Raw genomic sequence first — 20320 nt, 5'->3', positions numbered from 1 at the left:
CTGTTTTCCATGACCAGGCGGATGCCGACAAATGCGGAGACCCCGATAGTGTCTGTGCAAAGGGGAAAGACTGGAATGCCGGAGATGCTTTGAGCAACAAGTACTGCACCAACTGCACAGCACCAGATGGACAATTGTACAAGAAAGGACGGTGTGAAGGTTTTGGAGCGCGGTGCGAGTGTTATCCGAAATTTGTTTTACCTAAAAATGCAACAAAACATGCGCATGTCGAATAACTGAATGATACTATGTAGTGCTCGTATAATTGTTGGTGTACTATTGCCTATTGGGTATTATATGCAAGTACTTAAATAATGCTAAGCGCGTACATAGTTTATGTACAAGTGCTTCGTTCATACGGTATAAAAGATACACTAATGTTCTAGAAAAAGATTTTCTAATCCGCGTTCGGAATGGCAAACAAAAAGGCAGCTTTACCATACTACGGTATATCAGTACGTAGAAGTTCTTGCGGAAACAAAACAGGGAAGGTTGTCATTTATACTGCAAACGATCGTGTTGAAAACACTTATCAAGGTTGTCCGTTCGGAATCCATTAGACTTTCGGTACAACGCCTAATTGTTGAAATGCATATAACGTGCTTATATTCAGTTTTTGTCATTTTGTTCCGTTTTATTAAATGCTGAAAGACAGCTCACGCCATCGAAATTTTCACGGCAATTTCACAGTGTGATCGTTGACCTTTCTTCAAAACTGCCAGATCATTAGTATGATAGAGCAGCGCCGCAATAAACAATTTACAATTATGCAGTATTGCATCGTATACAATACCGTGTACAGTGTAAAAATATTACCATAGTCTAATGCTGTAAATAGATTATCTTGCGTAGTTATGGCTGCACTATCTATAATTATCCTAATTACCTACATATATTCCCCACTGGTTTCCGGTTTTGTAATACGTCATCGTCATATGCCCATCAAACAGGGTGTTAAAACCGTCCCGGAATTGTTCACCACCGCGGATCAGGCACCGACTAATGTAGCGTTCACTGCGCAGAAAGGTGTTATCGAACGGACATGCCGATCGGCGGATGCCGCGAACAGCGATATCACCGGAATCTGCGTGCCGCTCAGTCAGCTGGATACCCGTTGTGCAGATCAACAGGTGTCCACATCAGCCGATTGTACAGCGAGTGCCGGTTCAGATGGGGAAGAACGGAGTTTCTGTTGCTCCAGCGACAGCGGTGCCAGTAAGTAAGCTCAGCACTACATAAATTTTAAAATGTTCTCAAATGTAATCGGACGAAAAAGGCGTAAAAATTATGAATGCGTTTCGGAAATCGTGCGAAATTACGGCACAATTATTAATCTGTGCTAGTATTATCCGCGTGTACAATACAGATATGTTCTATAGATATGAGGTAGTAAATACTGTGTAAATACGTGTATCAACCACACGAATAATTGTGTGATAACGGTAATGTTGCCATGGGCGGTTGCCTTAGAGACTTTTATGTTCATACTAAAATTAAAAAAAATATTATCAGAGATGATCTCTAGCTGTAGCAGTAACAAGTTAATAGCCTTCATATACCGTATTTACATGATACACTGCAGTACTTTTAAATGTGAACTCTTAAATATTTTAATGTTTTGCAATGTAACTCCAAACATTATAGCAGCGCGCGGAGCAGCCAAACAGTCAGCTACCACGTCTTCTTATTACAACTACCCGTCCGCATATTCCACACAGCAGTCGCCTGTTTCTTCCTATACACCGGCCACCCCAACGGGCGCACCCACTTCTCCACCGGCTGCCGCGCCGGAATTTCTCAATTCACAGCGTGCTACGGTGCGCGAGCAGCAGTGCGGTATTCCCAACGGTGATCCCAATGTGTACATCAGCTACGAACAACTGAAGCTACGCCAGACATTTCGCCGGGTACGACTGCGTCCGGGCGCGGAGCGGGGTGTGGTACGCCATCGTAAAGGCCACGCTAACGCCAACCGGGTCCAAATTGCCCAGACTATTGTGGGCGGGTTTGATGCGCCAAACGGGAGCGGATCCTTGTGTTGGCAAGTGAGTAACGTATACCGTTCTCCTAAATTTTGGATAAAATATACATAAACATATACATTAAATATGCAAACAGCAAATATATTAATATATACAAATACATAAGATATTTACAAAATATATTTTGGGATAGTTGTACGCAATGATACAGGTAGGAAATAGCCATGGGTCATGTGTCATTCGTAGAGATCAGCGCCTCATTAACGCCGCGCGGGGTACGAGTACATATAAACGTGCGCGAACTCTCGAATGGATTTCGGTGATGCATTTCGTACGTAGGGACTGCACTTTTATCGTAGCTAGCTAGTTAAACCACGTCAATTATTTAGTTTAGCAAATTTTTTACTTCCTGTTCCGCACAATTCTTTCTCGATCTTGATAAAAATTTGTTTATAGAATCACATTCGGAAATTAGTTTCCCAGTTAAGCTTTGACAGAACCAGGTGTAATGTGGTGATCCTCAAAAGTTTTGCTTCCCTACTCTACCGGTTTTTTCCATACTTCATGTATACAAGTAACTGAAGTAAGTACCTCGTAATCGTAATCATAAACCATTAACAGAAGGTTTCTGTTCTTCGGATTATGAGGTACGAAACTAATATTTAAAGACACAACCAGTCGTTTCAACCTCTTGAAAATTTACGGTTTCTGTTTACAGATAGCAAGATTTTAAACCCGGAAACCGTAAACCTACAGGAATATTGCGTATCATTTAACAGAAGGGGAAAATGAGCGAAATAACATTGAACACGCACTAATTAAAATGTTGTATCTGTAATAACACAGTAATGGTAAAATAAATAATAGTATTCAAATATCAGAATTAGACTGGAAAAAATTAAACTGGGTATTTTGTAAATATCAAATTTTTTGAAAAATCTGATACTCTTTTCCAAACGGTAGAATGCCATGTAATTTTTTAGCCATTCGTATTCCATTCATATATTTTTTTTGTATTTTGAATTCTATCCGGTACATAAGTGACTCGAAAAACAATTTGTACGGTATGTCAGAGATTTTTCTTTTATTTTGTATACCACAGGTGGCGGTAACCATCTACGACCTGACGACCGGCTTCACCTACGGCTGCGGCGGCAGTATCGTGGGCATGTGGACGATCGTCATCGCCAGCCACTGCCTGATCGACACCACCGTGGCCGCCTTCAACAACTCGGCCAACATCGTTTTCGTCGACATCGGCGTGATCACGCACAGCACCGTGGACGGGGACAACCCCTTCCCGGAGGTCGTGGCCGGCTGCCACCAGAGTTACCGCGTGGCTCAGGCCATCCCCCATCCCAACTTCACCCTGGACACCTTCAACAACGACGTGGCCCTGCTGATCCTGGAGGAGCCCATCGACTTCCGGGTGCACGGGGCTTGCGCCTGTAAACTGTGCCTGAACCGGCACGTGCCGCCGCCGGGGGAGCGCTGCATCACCTCCGGCTTCGGCAGCGAGGTGGACGCCGAATTCGGGAACGTCACCAACCCACGGGTCAACATCCCGCTGAAGTACGTCGTCCAGACCATCCTCCCGCCGAGTTATGATAACTGCTCGTACTTTGAGTCGAACACCGGGGAGCGGACGGATCTCAGTCAGTTCCTGTGTGCCGGGGGCGTGGTGGGGGAGGATTCGTGTCAGGGGGATAGTGGGGGCCCGTTGTTTTGCTATAATGCCACGACGGGGACGCAGTATCTAGCGGGGATTGTGTCTAGTGGGACCGGTTGTGCCACCGGCCTCGGGGGACTGTATACAAAGGTGGCCCGCTTTTTGCCGTGGATTTTTAATACGGCACCGTTAGGTGATGTGACTATCATGGTTTGAGGTTGTATTAAACGCCAATCAATCAAGCATTCCAGTTTCTGAAGATGCAAATTATTACGCGGTTCAGGGATAATTTTATTAACACAGATCCAATGCATTAACAAACTGTTTTGCGGAAAAAGCGACAGAAACAGCACAGACAAATTACATAATTAAAGATTTGGTACATCTATTAACGGCAAACATTAATATCCCGAGCAAATTTGAAACAAGGCGTTGGAGACGAAGCTCAAGAATTAAGAAATGTAGCAATTCGCTGCTCTATCGGTGAGGTCACTCAGATCCATCTTACATAATCGTGCAGCACAAAAATTTCTTCGGATTGCGGGTAGTGCGCGCAAGCTGACGAGCAGCTAATTTTGCGGCATTTGACCTCATGATTTCTTCGTACATGGCCAGAAGACGCGCCATTCGGCTTGCAGGTGCTCCAAATCTTCCCATTCGTCCTGCAATATTTAGGATCTTGCAAATCTTATTAGGAGGCAGAAGATACAAGCTCTCTTGCTGGACTAATGATACGATTGTACATCGTAAGGGAAGCGAAGAACGTATAAGCTTCTGTAATGATATTACAGATCTATATAATATAAGTATCACAGCCGCAATGCAGACTCCTTACCATTAGTCTTTACTACTCTATATAGTGTTGCATTCATAATTAAAAGATCGCGATACAAAACTAAACAAAATCGCAAGTTACAAAAGAACTCACATCGGTAAGGTTTAACGGTTCAGCGTCCCCACAGACATCTCCTGACAAATTTAGTAAAGGTCAAATTAATTGTATAAGCGCAGAGTGCCGACGTATATTACGGGTACTGTACATATAGCAGTTTTGCGATCTAGCAGTACTTAAATAAAGTGACAAGTAATTTTGGCGCGATTGCCATTAAGTAGGTACCTACCTAAAGTACTTGCGGATACCGCCATTAAAGATTCGTACAGCAGCACAAAATAGTATTAATTTTACATAAGACCGTTTTGCTTAAGATTATCACACTTTAGCTTAATTAAACTGCACTACCAAGAACTGATCATGATGTGAAATACGAGTACAGTGTATTTTATGACGGAACCGAGTATTTCACAGTTTCACATCCGGATCCATTGTTCTCCAGTGCCACTGTCCACCGCGCGGTTCAGCACACATTTTTAATTGCTATAATTAAGTGTGCATGACGTTTTGCTATCACGTTGTCTGCTTGGCACGTCGAGTGCTGATGCAGTCCTAATGCGCAGTACTCGTATGCATGGGATCCGGGTTTGTTGCATCGGGATATACTGTAGTATTTTGTATTCGTATCACAGCTCATCAATTTGTTTCCGGTTTCGTAAATTCGTACTTCGTTTTTCGTAGTTTTGGATTTTATTGTAGTACAGTACTGAATTTCTTAAAAACGAAATATTCTTCGATACTAGTAAAAACGGGAAAATAAATGTAAATTGTAAACTGACGATAAATTAGCTGCCAGCCCTTCTTTCATCCATTTCCAACACAAGCCGTTCCAATGGCATTGTGAAGCACATCCGGCTTGTTTTGGAACTGAACGGCTTTCGTTCTTGCAGGCCCAGCTGCGCGTTTTTTAACTTAAAAAAACTTGTTTACTTAAATCAGCTCACGATTTTACTAAACATTTTGTTGCTACTGTTCTTACCCGATTCTTACTGCTTGTCTGTTACTACTTTTCTTGCCATTAACTTTTCGTTTGTACTCCCGCTAACATGGACACCGTGAGCTCTCCCGCCGCAGTCGCCCATGGCGCGAAACAGCCAAAGAAACGCAGCAGGTCCGCCACGGCCAGCGAACCTGCCAAGCGACCCCGTCAAACCCACCGCCCCTTCCCCCTGCCGAAGAAGGGCAACGTTCACGGCACGGATCATTACGATGTGAAGGGCATTCTGGACTACCGATTCTGCATGTCCCTGGAGGATCCCAGCAAGTACATTGTGTACTTCCTGGTGGAATGGGAAGGCTACACCGTCGCGGAATCCACCTGGGAGGATCCGGAGAGCCTCTTCGATTCCTGGCACCTGGTCAAAGAGTTCCTGCAGAAGCAGAACAAGCGCATCGTCATCGATGAGAAGAATCATTCCATGGAGATTCTGGATATTGAGGATGAGAATGACGAGAATTAATCACGGAAAGGGGTCGGACTGCGCGACCCTGGAATTCCCTGTACCTCGAAATTCGCAAGTATTACTGTTAAATTCGGTTTTCGCACCATTCCATATCCTGCTCATTACGATCTCGTTTATTCTGTTTGACCTAGAAGATTAGCATGATTTTGCCGTTGTGATGGATTTCGTGAGATTACCTGCACGTCGTTTGTTGCTTTTTCCGTTCGGTGTATGTGATATTCATCGCTCAGATTGAGATGGATTTTTTCCTTTTTTTTGGGATGATATTATCGTGGGACCAAAGATCTCACCTAAGTTACTGTTTCTGTATATGAATTCTCATTCGTTTTGTGTATAAAATTATTATAAAAGGCATGCAAGCGCATACTGCAGTAAAACCATCATTCAACGCTACGAAAAAAGAGATTTAAATAAATTAATCAAGAACATATAAATTATTCTTACAAGTTAATAAAAACGCATTCAGGCTAACCAAACTCAGGCTTTTTTCGATCGGGACGCACTCGCGCTAGTTTTCCGTCGTTTAACATTTGTGGAGGCTTTGGTTGTCGTTGAGGTGGATGCTTCATTCGTGTCGCTTTCCGCGCCAGCATCGCTTTGACGTTTTCCCTTGGTTCCGGTTTTCTTCGGCCTTCCTCGACGCTTTTCAGTGGTGGATACAGGAAAGTATTCTGATTCTCCCTTCTTTGGTTTAGTGTTCTTCTGCGTCACTTCGATGTTCAGCTCTTCCGAACTCTTCATTTTTTTCAAAGCGTTCCCGACGCGTTTACTGACTGGATTTTCGGCTGGCTTGCGCAGTTGCACCTGCTTAATAAAGAAAACGTTAACATCTTAACACGGAATACTGGATTTTTACCAAAAAAATGTGAAGACAAATTTAAATTAACTGTTCATTATGAACATAAAAATTTTGGTTGCAAAAAAATCTGAAAATTTGGATTCTTTTACAGTATACTCGTATACACAAAGTGGTACGCAAAGGTTTTTTGATATACGGAAAGTTGATGGAACTGAGATTTACCTTGAAATAACTCTCCAGATGCGTCTGTGTCGTCCGCGTGTTCAATCGTTTAATAATCGGCAACAGCACGTCGTCTGCCTTCTGTTTGCCCCATCCGAATTTCCGTCGCGTGTAATCGCGCAGTAAATCTAGCGCCGGTGCGCTCCAGCTTAGTTTCTCCTTGGATTCATCCACACCCGGCTGCAAATACGCGTCCACCACCAGCTTATCAGGGAAGTTTTCGGGCACCGGTAGTTGACATAATGCCGCACGCAGACGATTTTCTGGACGGATGTCACCATTGCTGCGCCGTTCTGCGGTCGCTTTGACCCACTTGGAGAAGCTCTTCAAACTCTGCAATCCTTTGCCGCCAAACTCAGCCAGAATCTCCAACGCCCGCACCGCTCCCACGCCCTCGATACCTTCCGTGTAATCACTTCCGGTCAGTAACGCCAAAGCAATAATCTTCTCACGTTCCAAGCCTGCAAATTTCATGTTCTAATTTATCACCTCGCAAGATGAGCAGAAGGAAACTCAGTTCATGCAAATGTACGCGCATTACCTTACATTCTCAATTACTGAAGTAGGTATATTATCAGCACTACTTCTATACTTCTATGAGTTATTAAATTCCATTTGCTCTACTTCTTTCCTTACAGTTGCACCCGAATATCGCTTTAATATTCATACCCAGCTGTTTTTCAATATCCTCGGCATTATAATATTCCACGTTTTTCTGCTTATGGAACATATTGCGGTACACTTTCTGCCCGCCGAACAAGAACACATCGCTGTCGTCGGTAATGGTTCCGTGCGTCTGTTTGGTCGTATCCAAAAAGGCACACTGCGCTTCAGCTTCTCCGGGACTGACAATATAAGGAATTCCAAACAATCGCAGTAACTCCTAAAAAACGATATGCATACCAACACAAACCAATAAACATTCAGAACCAAACCGGCAATAACCACAATTCAAAATGTCACACCCATACGGAGATTTAGGATTTACCTGGCATTCATGCCGCAGCTGCTCCGTGACACTGGCCGCCACCCGTTCCTCTTTCTTCTGCTCCATACGCAACTGTTTCCCTCGCTAGCTAAATGCTCCTGTAAACCCTGCAGTTCTTCCACCGACAACTCCGCCATGTCAAATTGCGCATCATCCTCGAGATCCACCACTTCCACTGACTTTGCTGGTTTTCGCAGATCAAATTCCGGCACCGAGAGGAAGGCATGGACGGCTTCCGCATCCTCGTCTTCTTTGTGGAAGATCGGCGGTTGTTTCACAAGTTGACTGGGACTGGGGATGTTAACCGGAGATATGGGAATAGCCTGCGATGTGGACGGTTGTGGACTCGGTGTACGCGGGATAGAGTCGAAAAAATCGCTGAAGTCCGCTTGCGAGTAATACTGCACGAGATCATCCGTCATCGGCTGATTCGGCTCCATTTCCCTAATTCAGGAAACGCAAAAATTGTAATATTTGTTACATTCCAAAACATTTTACATTATATGTAATCACTGCCCATTTCACTAAACAAACGATCCATCTAAATATTTGATGCGTCAGTTTCACGACAGAAAATGTTTCAAAAACTGCTGCAATAAATTACACTGGAAAAATTAAAGAATTATATACCTGGATTTTCCCAGATCTGTTTCCTTTACAGGCGAAATTTCAACGAAATCTCCATCAGAATCTGAATTATCGGAAGCTATGCTGGCAATGAGCGCATCAGAACGCTGTTTTTCACTTTCGCTCTTCTTTATTTCGGCAGTAACCGGAGGAGAGAGTTTCGGCTTATCGTCGTCCAGTAAAATGGGTTTTGCCGACTGCATGTTCTTCTTGGGAATATCGTCAGCGCTCTCAATAACAACAATGTCATCCGCTGAGTCCGCTTCAATATCAATCACTTCCATTGGTTGTTTACCGTCAGTGATCTCCGTAGGCGCAACAATTTTAGACACAACCACCGATCTGGACTTCTTGTTTACGGTTCTTTCGTTGGCGAAGGTATGCACGCGGACGGTATTCTCTGTCGGCCTGGAAAAAATCAAGAATTTATAAAATTTAATTATAATCACCGTACTTCTGGATGAATTTAAGTTCATAATACCGCCAAACGGCTGGACTGCATAGATACTGCAAATGATTGTGTTTTCCACTTTCCACTCACAGTAATAGCAATGACCCTTAATAAAATAAGTAATAACTGCCCTGATTCTCACAAACATTTCAAACCCACCCAAACTGCCCCGTAATCTGAACGTCTTCATCCCCATCCATCTCTTCGAGAAACAGATCAGGCAGCGTGGGCGCTTCCTTCGGAACAATGCTCTTCTCCAGAATTTTCCTCACACTTTCCGGAAGAAGCGAAATGTCGTTATTGCTCTCCTCGGTCATTTTCTCATCCACCACAGTAAAGCTTTCGGAAGAATTCTGCGATCCAGATGAGATAGAGCGTTGTATCGTCGCGGAAGGCTGTCGTTTCACCAGAAGATAATGCGCAGAATCCTCCGACACGATGCGCTGTGCGATCACTTTGCATGCAGTTCCATCCGACAAGCCGTCTCCAATTTTATCACAGATCTGGCCGGTACGATGGGAGTTTAACTCACGAGAAGTCTTATCCAGTTCAACTTGTACCTATAAAGTAAGTAAAGATTATAATAAATACAGGCTGTCTAAAAAAGGACATAAACAGAGTTCAAAAAAATATGTCGCTATAATTCAACAGAAGTCCGAACGTTCAAAGATCAAAATGTTCGTATTATCGTATACATACATACTATCCAATACCTATGTACGTGTGACTGATTTACTTCGTTGCTGGCAGGAAAAGCCATCTTTAGAAGCACTGTACGCGTAATCCCATACAATAATCCATCGCCACTCAATTACTAGAGTAATGATTTCCTTTAATTTACCTGGCAGCGAGTTAACAAACGATTAATTTGGAACTTGGAGAATTTATCCGATTCCGCTGGCAGCTGCTTGGCATTCTTCCAGGAGGGACGCCGACGCGACGCCTGCAGATCAACGAGAATTTCGTAGCGGATCTCCGGCGGCAGTGCCTTGAAATCCTCCGATTCGATGTCAAACCGCTCAGGATTGATACCGGTCGAGGGGAGATTATCGGCTTCATCACTGGAGCTGTCTTCGTCCGTGCTAGTATCGAAGTCAGCCGAAGAAGGCTCCTCATCGGGCATCGGAGGTAAAGCGTACATATCACTTGACGGATCCTGCTCGGCTTCCAGTAAATTCTATAAAAATACACTGGCTACATTTTCCAAATCAAAATCATCAAAAGTAGACCTGCAGGCTGTATAATACTGCCATAAAATGCGTTGGGAAATTCACCTAATTACTATTTTATAACTGCAATTAATTTAGGTTTGAGGGGGTCATTAACAACAACAAATTGACTACTAATACTAACACATCCATAATTCTTCGGATTACTAATTACTTCTTATAATTATTTCAATGGTAAAATTATGACAAATTTACTTAATCCTGCACGGATCGAATTTGCTTCCATAGTACACAATTTCCTTATAACATACCGAACAAAAAACTTAATCACGAAGCTGAACTGTACTTAATACTAAACGTTATTATCCTAACAGAAAAAGAACGAGGAAAAAAATGCAGAATTCCATTCACCTCTATCAGTTCGTTCGCCTCTTCGTCATTTTTCCGCCCCCGTCGTGGCGACTTCCCAGGCGGTTTACTGGGACTAGGCTTCCGCACTTTCACCGGTGATTTCCCGTTTGTTCGCAGCGCCTCATTAACCGCCTGCTGCTGTACGACATTCTCCAGCCATTTCCGCGACAGTTTCTCCGCGCGAGACTGCGCGCTGGCCCGTGCATTTCGTCGCCGTTCCAGCAGGCGCTGCTTGACCACCGGCGCCGGCCCATCGAAGACAAAGACGGGTTTAATGCGGTAATGCAGGAGTTTGCAGATGCGATTGAAGAGCACCAGAAGATGGGCGTCGGTGACGGCGATGCCGCGACGATCCCGTACACCCCGCACAGCCTGGTGCATCCACATGCTGACATCCACGGCCAGCGTCTTGTTCTCCAGTGATTCCAGTGGCACGAGACGGCCCGTGGACTGCAGCAGCTGCCATAATCCTAGAACACCCATTGTAATAGAGGGAAATCATTACGGGCGTCCTGGAAGATCTTGAAAAGAAACTGCGCTCAAGCAAAGAATGCCATTCTGTTTGTGATTTGGTCTGGCCGCTCAAACAAGAAAATGCACAACTACAAAACCAAAACTACTTACTGATGTCATCGCAGCCGTACGGGGAAGCTGTCGCACGGTTGGATTTAACGATGTTTTACGAAACATGAGTCAAGCCTCTATTTCGGCGTTGTCATCTTGTTACGGTACATTATTGTTCACAGAAAAATTGACTAGTACATTTGCGAGTCAAAAAATTTAGAAAAATTTAAAAAATAAGTTGTTAGGTTGTTTAAAACGTTTCGATGGTTCACCGGAAGTGCTATTTGGCATGGAATCGCGTCCGACCAGGACCCTGTAGCAGAGCGTTCGTTGTATCAACGCATTAGCTTTTTAGTTTTGCACGTACGCCACTTGCTTGGCACAACGCACAAGTGACAAGAACGGCGAAATCAAAGTTACCGTATAGTTTCTAGGATCCGTTTTTTCTGCAACGTTTTTTTTTATAAAGCGTGACTGATCGGAGGAAAAAACTGCGCGTATTAGAAACCGTAATCTTACGGTTTCTGTTTGTTCTTGAGTGGCATCTGGCGTTGTGATTATCCCATTTTTCTTCAGCGCCGTTGCGCATCACTCGCTTCAGTTCCCTATCATGTCGATCGGCGTCCCTATTAAAATCCTCCACGAAGCGGAGGGCCACATCATCACCATCGAGACCAACGAGGGCGAAGTGTACCGCGGCAAACTGATCGAAGCCGAGGACAACATGAACTGCCAGATGACGCAGGTCAGCGTGACGCACCGCGACGGCCGCGTGTCGCAGCTGGAGAACGTCTTCATTCGCGGCTCCATGGTGCGCTTCATGATCCTGCCCGACATGCTGAAGAATGCCCCGATGTTGAAGAAGCCGGACCGCACCAAGGGCGCCGGCCTGGGCAAGTCAGCCATCCTGCGTGCGCAGGCGGCGCGCGGCCGGGGACGGGCGCGGGGACCCCGCGGGATGTTCCCGCCGCGGGGCGGTCGGGGTCGCGGCGAGGGACGGGGTGGCGGCGGGCCCCCGATGTAATTCACATTCGCACTGAAGGATCTTCATTTGTTGTTCATGTTATTTTCCCTGGATTTATGGGATTCGCGTGGCGTGGAGATCAGCGCGGGTATTTTTTACGGAATTCCCACTTGGAAAGTTGAGAATATTCCTGGATTCCAGTGGTAATTTGTATTCGGCATTCATTTGTCTTAAAACAGTTTTCTTTTCCTTTCGCTAAATGTAACAATTGTAATGTAATTATATACTGCTATGCGTTCTCTTCATCTCGAGCGGAATTAAGAACGGCAATGCTTTTGGTTTTGTTGTCTGAATGAAATTTGTAGCAAATAAATTCCGCTAACGGTCAATGCGCGGATCATGCGTTGTACGCAGGTTTGGATATTTGGTGAATCAAGGATTCAAGTCTGTGAACATATCAAGTACTCGTACTGCGTAGAGTTTCAAAAGGAACGGGTTTTCAGTGCTTATTTTGCATCCAACAAACCGACGAATCATAAACGCAGCCTGACAATTCCACACCAAATTTCTGAATTAAAAAACAAACACAGAATGTCATACCACTAGATTCTTTTTTACTATACATACATAACAAACAAGCCCGCTATGCGGAAGACGGAGTAGATTCCGTCGCGGTGGGATTTTCTGCCGGCGGCATTTTATTCACTTCCTCCGGGGTTTTCAGCTTCCGCAGATAATACTCTTTTTTGGCTTCGGCGATGAGGATGTTGGCCAGGGAGTTTCGGTTCTGCAGCGGATGCGGCTCAACCGGTGGATACGGATTCCCTTTCATCTCCAATACGCCGCGTATCATCGGTTGTTTCTGTTTATTCATCATGGGAATCTTATGCAGTTTGGTGTATGGAGCGTCGAATTTCTGGTATCTAGAAACAAAACCATAGGGAAATAAGAAGACAAAGAACGAAAATAAACATAAAACGAACTAGATTACTGGAACGCTATAAATAAATTTTAACGATAAGAACAACTCATTTAAATTTTTAAGAAACGTATTATCATATTTGTAAGTACAGTAAGTACATTACCAGAGTTTCTTGACTCCAGAGATAATTAAAATAATTACCAATTTAAAGTTAGACTATAGAATCATAGACCATTCCAGTTCCCAGTAACCATTTTCATAATTTTAATTTTTTTTTATTTTTGCGAAACAGCAGATACAAAGTTTACACAAAAAAGAATAAGACGTTTAAAGCTGGAACAAACTTCAGTGCTTCATCATTTATTCAAAACTCAATTTGCTGCAATTCTGCAACCTAAAAATAAAAAAAATCTAAAAATACAAAAAATTACGCGTGTTCAGATCCACAGGCGCCGAACATCGGTTGCCGAGGTAGGTGTTTACCTGGGAACAAAGACTTTGAAGACCTTATGGATGAGATCCTTCTCGTTCATCCAAAAGTCCATGAGCTCCATGGTGGGCTTGTGGTTGGGTCCGTACTTGAGCGCCTCTTGCACCAGCCGCTCCGCGTAGCCCTGCATCTCGAGGGCCACATGCGGATGGGTCTCCACGCGCTCATACCGGAACAGTCCCGTTACCAGCTTCCGCAGCTGGGTCGTACGGTCGGCCCCTGTTTGATCGATGTAGACAATGTCATCCTCGATCTTTTTGTTGATCCTGGCTCTCAGATGGCCATGTCGGGGTCGGACGAGCACTCGCAGTCGTTCTGTCATGGCGCCGCAAGTGATAAAACAGTCTATGAAAGCACAACTAAAACAGCGAATATCGGAAACAGAATTTGTATAACCGTTATTAACCAAAAAAAAGTTTCTTTCACCAAAAATCGAAAAAGCATGAAGATACGGTTACTCCGTTACAGTTAGCGAAAAGTCAAAATAAATTGTAAAAATAATAAAACTGAATTTTTTGTATTTCCCTGCGACCAGAATAAACGACTTCCACTGCCGGTGACTGCAAATAGTTCCATTAACAACTTCCAGTGCGAATGGTTCCATTATGTACCGGAAACAAGAAAACTGGAACTCACACTTCAGTTCACTTGTCACATTTTACACAAGTGACTGCAGCCTTCTTTAAATTTTACGGCAAATTAAAATTCTCCAGTTTTGCTTTTGTGACGTTTAGGTAATTCCCTAATAAAGTTGGCTGATTTTGTCGAATTCTCTTGAAGTCTCTCTTTAACCATCTGATTGTGAGTTGCTTGATCCGTGGATCTCATTACTGAACAGCTCCCAGAATGCCAGTGGCAACTACAGCCAAATATTCCGCAGGGAAACCGAAGAAGCCAGCTGCTGGCGGTTCAGTCAATCCCATCACCACGGTGTAAGAGCAGGAACTAACAGCTAACTCTCTCCTACTATCTCCCAGATTCACAGTTTATCTATTCCCTATATTTCCATACTAAATTCGCGAATGTTATAGCGCCGTCAAGCCGGAGAAACTGTTCCAAGTGGCGTATCTGCCCCCCTTAAACCGTCCCGACCTGCCTAATCCTGTGGGATACAATCCCAATTTCTCCTCCTCATCCGAATCTCAGTCCAAAGGTATCGATCCGGAATTAATTGTCAAGGTACGCGGCACGTCTGTGGTATAATATGCTTTTCGGTTCTTGGGCTCTGTTTTAATGATCGTTCTTGTTACGTATACTTCTATTCTTTTAGCGGTTTTGTAGTTTTAACTCTGAATTATAATTTTCTAGAATTCAGTTATTATTTTGGCGAAGGATAATTCAATAATTCCAACCTTCCTGGTGCCCAGATACATCAATGAATTACTTGTTTTGTTTTTTATGTAATTATGTATTATTTTCTTAATTAAATGCGAGCCAGCGCTTTACGGTGTATTTTAAATTTTGGGTGATGACGTAATATGTTTGTCACAGTTTGTGTATTCCTACAGCGATCCTGGGATATCGCGTTGGCGCCCATCAAACAAGTGCCGATGAATCTGTTCATCATGTGGATGTCAGGCAATGCCATCTCCATCTTTCCCATTATGATGGTGGTGATGATGTTCTTCAAACCGGTGAAAGCGATTATTTCTGCGCAGTCGAGTAAGTTTGTATTTGATGGCTGTTTTTACATAACTCATGGTGAGGTCGACCACTTGAATTACTGGATGTCTTTCATAAATTTGTTTTTAATTATTTTGTGACTTTTGTCAACTGTGGTCTGTGGATAACTTATTTCCGTTTACGTTTAAGTACAGTGTACATTACTTAACTCGTAAAATCACTTTACTTTGTATACCATTCCAAATGCTGGTCGTGTCATTCCTCATCACCAGATGTTTTTTGCATTCAAATTTTTTGCTTTGTTTTTTGCTTTTGCATCAAAGTACGTGTGCTCACTACGCATGATACGAATTTTTGTGATTTTGAAGTTTATACTAACTTGAATGACGTCTGTACAGTCCAAGTCGTTATTTGGTAGCAACAATTTTGCGTAGTTTTGCTTATTTAAATGTGCGACTGTGCGTAACTTTCACTTTCTGTTATATGTATTGTAAACTGTATTAACTTTTTGTGCACCTGTGTAGGCTATGTGTATGTGCGTTATGGCTAGACTCGGTGAAAGTATCCTCCTTTTTACCCGAAATTCTATTACATACTCACAGATAGATAGTTTGAATAGTGTAATTTGAATTAATAACATTTCGTGTTGCAATATGCAGTTACAGTTTGACCAGAAATTACTTGATAATCGATATCATTGACTCCATTTTTTATAGCATTCAAGCAAATCGAGGGGCGGAACTCGTTCCTTCAGAAACTCGTGTACGTCTTGGGGAATATCGTGGCACTGGGATTGGCTGTGTATAAATGCAACTCCATGGGACTGCTGCCGACGCAACCGTCTGACTGGCTGTCTTTCGAAAAACCCTTGGAGGTACGGATTGTTTTTTGTTTTCTCTCCAAGTCGGATAAAATGTACTGACGCAACTGCGTATTCTTATGTTATTTTGCTTAAGGAAAATGTTTTTTTTTTGCAGAGAGTGGAATATTTGGCTGGAGGGAATATGTAACACTCAGACAAGAGACATATTAACTAAATTGATGACATAATTACAGTCAGTTTGAAATTATCGCTCCCATTATCGCTGATTTTACTGTCTGAACTTCGTCAAGTGAAAGTTGAATCGTGTGTGCGTATGAAGAGACTGCAAACTCTCAAGTATACGCGTCTCTTTCATACGCGCTACGTCTGTACCGAGATTTTTAAAAATATTTATTTCGTTGTTGATTTTGACTTGTCATTGCTTACCTGGTATATACCTGTACAACAGCAGATAGTTACCTACTTGTCCGTCGCGCTTGATCGCACGGTGAACGCGTGATGAATGGCTGTTAACCGCACTGACAGCGAAATCTGAACTGACTGGGGAAATCTTTCTCCGTTGTACCACGAACACATCGACAACCGATCCGGTTTTTATCAGTCTGAAACCTGATAACGCCACGATAAACATTTACACTGATCGAGCACATTACACCCAACCAGACAACATTCGATCTGCGCTTCTGCGCAAAATATTTTACTTCGAGAATTCGAGGTTCAATTCCCTGATATTGTCAATTATGTCATCCCATCATCATTACGAAAGCGCGAATTATCCCCGCACCATGGAATTGCCGCTGCCCGTTGTCCACTCTGTGGATTACGTTAATCAGAGCACGTCCGTATCAATGCAGCCCAGCATGTCGATGCCGATGTATTTCAACTTTCAGATTCCTGGATACATTCTCTTTTATCTGTGGGCACCGCGGCGGGACACGGAGCTGATCTGGTCGGTGTTTGTCGTGCTGGGCATGGCGCTGGTGCTAGAATCCTCCAAGAAATTCCGCGAATTAATCAGCCGCTGGGATGGGCAGCGGGTGGCGGATCTCCTCAAAGCCCATCCGCAGTTATCCGCGGGCATCTGGCTGCGCTTGGTGTTTCGCCGGTACCATCTGCTGGAGACGCTGCTGCACGGAGAGGAAATGGTGTTGTCGTACTTCCTCATGCTGATCGCCATGACGTTCAATGTGTGGCTGTTTGTGGCTATGACGGCCGGCACGGTGTTGGGTTATTTTATTATGACACCGCTGACCAGTCGAGATAAGCGACCGGCGCCGGATGAGGCGGCGGTTGGGTGCCGGCATGGCACGGGGATTTGTCGGGCGTGTGGGAAGAATTGCGGGAATAAATGTCAGAAGAATTGTGATACGAGTTGCTTATAATATCGGCGGAGATTAATGCAGGTTTTCGTTGGATCGCTTAACGTGAATACTCCACTCGGTGGCTGGTTAAAGATTTTTAATATTTCGTGTTTTTTATGTATAATTTGAATGATGATGGACTTTTAATTCCATACATTCTTGCTGCTACAAATTTCTAAAATTAATTGCTCTGACATTGCGAGTTTGCTTTAACTCATTAACAAGCTTCTACAAATGGCTCATTTCTGTGCACTTCACAGTAATGATGGGAAAAAGATGCTTACAGTAAATACGCATCCATAGTTTCTCATTTTTAGGACTGAACGTGAGATTTTATGTAATTCTGAGTGGTTGATCTAAAATTACATATATCTGGATCAACCAGGCTTCTCCACTTTTTGTTGTTTTAATGATATATTTTATCGCACGTTTTATTTCTGGCTGTATTTCACAGCCGCACACTGGCATACACAACAGGAACCACTCCCTAACAAGTGAAAAACAAGAAAGGCAAAATTCATAACCGACGTTGGGTGGCCAGCCGTTTCGCAGCAATACTGGCGATCGTGGACGCTGCAACAAAACATCCATGTTTTAGTTTTTATTTGGCAATACCCACCCACACATACAAGTGCCTGCGCGCTGGACACTAATCAACATCCATATTTTGAAACAGAGCCCCATCCATATAATACGGGCATAATGCAAATAAACTGTAGAATCATAGTACTGTACTGCATCAAAAATCTACTCGAATCAACGTGGTTACGTGGAGCACTGGTACAGAATTGGGCAATTGGGCATCGTCAGACTCGCAACGTTTGTAGCCAAAACAGCGAAACCATGGCTATAAGCCACCTGGATAGCTGCAAATTTTTCTTACCGGGAATACGTCGGACATTTCGGGCTGTAAAGCGTGATCGGGCGAAGGCCAGCACTTCCGGTCGTTGTAACGATGCAGCATTTTTAATACTTTTTATCCGCACATTCGACCTGGAAGACGCTGATTTTTCGTCACTGCTGTAAACCAAACAATACGCATAAAATACACGTAGTTAAGTATACAGAACAAGTTCCGTACAAAGAAAGCTGAAAAAAAATACGAAACACAAAAACAAAGCCAACGTTTCAAATACTCATCATAAAGCCCGGGGATGAAAAATTTAAACAGGTATATCACACCGCCTTGTTACATTTTTACTTTCGAACGACATTTCTACGTACTTTTTATCCAAGGGAATAAAATCCGGAAACGGCTCATCTGTAAGAGCATTGCTATTAGCAAAACACAACCTTTCGTCGAAGTTAAACATTGGCAATAAATGCAGTAAATGCACGAAATATTTCACAGCCGAAATAGCGAAAAAAATTATACCGTCTTCAGACAAAGGCATCGGTTTCTTTCGGCGGGGCTTCTTTACATCAGGTTTCTCCTCGATAACCATATCGGTATCTTCATTTGCCGGAAACTCAATTTCCGCATCACGCGGAGGATGGTCTGGCTGTGGTGCTGATTTTGATGAATTTTTAGAGGATTTCTTTGGTTTTAGCAGCGCTTTAACCTGACAACACCAACATTACAGATATAGGCCCAACAGTACATTAACAAGCGGCAAAATCTAGTTAACTTGTTTTTCAACTGCAAAAAAATTTAAGAAAATTAGCCCTAAAAATTTTCCAGTAAAAAATAATAAATAACAATACCTGGATAATATTCAGCTATTTACGCTTAAAAATAAAGAATAATCACATTTTAACAGCACACACACTATGAAATTTTTCTAATTTTAGACTTTTAGTAAGTATGAGAATTTTCGTGCCATTTATCCTGCAAACGTTCTCCGATCCGCTACGCATAACGGCGTAGGTGATCACATGTATGTGCGGAAGAGAAAAAAATACCTTTTGATCGTGGAACCAGGCCTGCTGTTTGGCATTCTTGGCGTGGCGTTCCTGTTTGTGCAGTTTAGAGGCCTGCAGTTCCTGCTGTCGCTGCTGTTGTGCTGTGACACGCGAGGCCGCGAAGCCCACATCCTCGGGAGCGTCGTCGTCCTCCACTTCGGACGTCTCGCTCATCAGTAAATCGTTATCGTTCATGTCAACGAAGTCAAATGAATGAGATTAGCGACTTCGCTCAATTCGAGCAATCCAGTGATCCACTGCAGATTCAAGCGCAAGACTCGAAAGCTTTTCGGGCCTTTTCCTTTTCAAAACAGCACGCTAAGCCACGATGGCAAGGGTAACAACTAACAGGGTGAACGCTGCAAAACGTATATACAGCCACTGTACGTCTGTGCCACCAACAATGATGAAATGATATCAATTTTTTATTAACTCATCGTTCTAACAGAAATAATAAGGATGAAGATAAATAAAACAGAATATAAAATTTCGGTATGCTTTCACGATTTTTTGAATTCTGTTTCTGATGGCTTTAGACTTGAGAGCTTGAAAAGTGACAGCTGACAGTGAGCACACAGCACTGGAACACATCAAAATGCCATTCCAGGCGGTCGATATAGAAACATCCTATATCCTATATCCTATATCCTATATATTAATAAAATAAGCCTTAGCGAATTCCATTTCTGTCACCCTTTTTTGAGCGATCCACTGAACCAAACTTTGATGTCTATATGTCATTCAATAGCCGCGAGTTTGCAGATTTGCAGAAACCAGTTAGTTTTTTGAAAGTATGTGAAGTTTTAGAGAAAATCTTAAAAGAACTTAACATACAAAGTCTACGGGAAAAGGGCAGAACCCACCACTGCAAACCCACCCAAGCCACCACTGGCACGAACAGCACAGGAAAAGACATCTACACTTGATGGAACTTTGGTGTCCGTTAGTTATCGGACTGCCTTTAGTTCATAAGATTTTTATTAAGAGTTAGTTTTTAA

The 20320-nt window shown here is 43.2% G+C and overlaps 8 protein-coding genes across 10 annotated transcripts; 5 read left to right on the top strand and 3 right to left on the bottom strand.

Annotated features, from left to right (window-relative positions):
- Positions 1 to 660: 660 nt before the first annotated feature.
- On the top strand, positions 661 to 3876 carry LOC129582632 (transmembrane protease serine 5-like). Of its 2 annotated transcripts, none has more exons than XM_055474230.1 (3): positions 661 to 1215; positions 1645 to 2045; positions 3085 to 3876. In XM_055474230.1, exons 1-3 carry the CDS (start codon positions 855 to 857, stop codon positions 3865 to 3867), a joined length of 1545 nt encoding a protein of 514 aa, XP_055330205.1. In that variant the 5' UTR covers positions 661 to 854; the 3' UTR covers positions 3868 to 3876. The 2 variants fall into 2 exon arrangements, with proteins under 2 accessions (XP_055330205.1, XP_055330285.1); XM_055474310.1 differs by having other exon boundaries at positions 1109 to 1219.
- Positions 3877 to 5131: 1255 nt separating this feature from the next.
- LOC129583385 (uncharacterized) lies at positions 5132 to 6389 on the top strand. Its single transcript, XM_055475201.1, has one exon. It carries the CDS (start codon positions 5590 to 5592, stop codon positions 6001 to 6003), a length of 414 nt encoding a protein of 137 aa, XP_055331176.1. The 5' UTR covers positions 5132 to 5589; the 3' UTR covers positions 6004 to 6389.
- Positions 6278 to 11260, bottom strand: LOC129582384 (DNA excision repair protein ERCC-5 homolog). The gene is given in 9 exon segments (XM_055473930.1): positions 6278 to 6810; positions 7028 to 7488; positions 7697 to 7910; positions 8016 to 8080; positions 8083 to 8459; positions 8646 to 9050; positions 9253 to 9653; positions 9935 to 10270; positions 10674 to 11260. Coding segments are annotated over 9 exon segments (3069 nt in total). The 5' UTR covers positions 11157 to 11260; the 3' UTR covers positions 6278 to 6483.
- Positions 11261 to 11602: 342 nt separating this feature from the next.
- On the top strand, positions 11603 to 12607 carry LOC129583479 (small nuclear ribonucleoprotein Sm D3-like). Its single transcript, XM_055475310.1, has one exon. The coding sequence runs from the start codon at positions 11848 to 11850 to the stop codon at positions 12259 to 12261; it is 414 nt and encodes a 137-aa protein (XP_055331285.1). The 5' UTR covers positions 11603 to 11847; the 3' UTR covers positions 12262 to 12607.
- A 70-nt stretch (positions 12608 to 12677) lies between these two features.
- Positions 12678 to 14133, bottom strand: LOC129583292 (39S ribosomal protein L17, mitochondrial-like). The gene is made up of 2 exons (XM_055475088.1): positions 13607 to 14133; positions 12678 to 13124 (listed from the first exon to the last, which is right to left on the bottom strand). The coding sequence occupies exons 1-2, from the start codon at positions 13933 to 13935 to the stop codon at positions 12845 to 12847; spliced, it is 609 nt and encodes a 202-aa protein (XP_055331063.1). The 5' UTR covers positions 13936 to 14133; the 3' UTR covers positions 12678 to 12844.
- A 138-nt stretch (positions 14134 to 14271) lies between these two features.
- Positions 14272 to 16464, top strand: LOC129582212 (ER membrane protein complex subunit 4-like). Its single transcript, XM_055473705.1, has 5 exons — positions 14272 to 14545; positions 14645 to 14792; positions 15122 to 15275; positions 15953 to 16110; positions 16214 to 16464. The coding sequence occupies exons 1-5, from the start codon at positions 14460 to 14462 to the stop codon at positions 16244 to 16246; spliced, it is 579 nt and encodes a 192-aa protein (XP_055329680.1). The 5' UTR covers positions 14272 to 14459; the 3' UTR covers positions 16247 to 16464.
- A 149-nt stretch (positions 16465 to 16613) lies between these two features.
- LOC129581999 (high affinity copper uptake protein 1-like) lies at positions 16614 to 17730 on the top strand. Its single transcript, XM_055473394.1, has one exon. The coding sequence runs from the start codon at positions 16800 to 16802 to the stop codon at positions 17439 to 17441; it is 642 nt and encodes a 213-aa protein (XP_055329369.1). The 5' UTR covers positions 16614 to 16799; the 3' UTR covers positions 17442 to 17730.
- LOC129582073 (uncharacterized) lies at positions 17729 to 19843 on the bottom strand. 2 transcript variants are annotated; one of them, XM_055473589.1, is made up of 5 exons: positions 19323 to 19843; positions 18796 to 18982; positions 18645 to 18681; positions 18304 to 18437; positions 17729 to 17993 (listed from the first exon to the last, which is right to left on the bottom strand). In XM_055473589.1, exons 1-5 carry the CDS (start codon positions 19515 to 19517, stop codon positions 17938 to 17940), a joined length of 609 nt encoding a protein of 202 aa, XP_055329564.1. In that variant the 5' UTR covers positions 19518 to 19843; the 3' UTR covers positions 17729 to 17937. The 2 variants fall into 2 exon arrangements, with proteins under 2 accessions (XP_055329564.1, XP_055329489.1); XM_055473514.1 differs by having other exon boundaries at positions 17735 to 17993; positions 18304 to 18440.
- Positions 19844 to 20320: the final 477 nt, after the last annotated feature.

The sequence above is a fragment of the Paramacrobiotus metropolitanus genome, unplaced genomic scaffold (assembly GCF_019649055.1).
Source record: "Paramacrobiotus metropolitanus isolate TYO unplaced genomic scaffold, Prichtersi_v1.0 Parri_scaffold0000001, whole genome shotgun sequence".
Taxonomy (NCBI): domain Eukaryota; kingdom Metazoa; phylum Tardigrada; class Eutardigrada; order Parachela; family Macrobiotidae; genus Paramacrobiotus; species Paramacrobiotus metropolitanus.
Note: the sequence above shows the minus strand (reverse complement) of the source record. Positions and strands in the feature narration are given on the sequence as shown.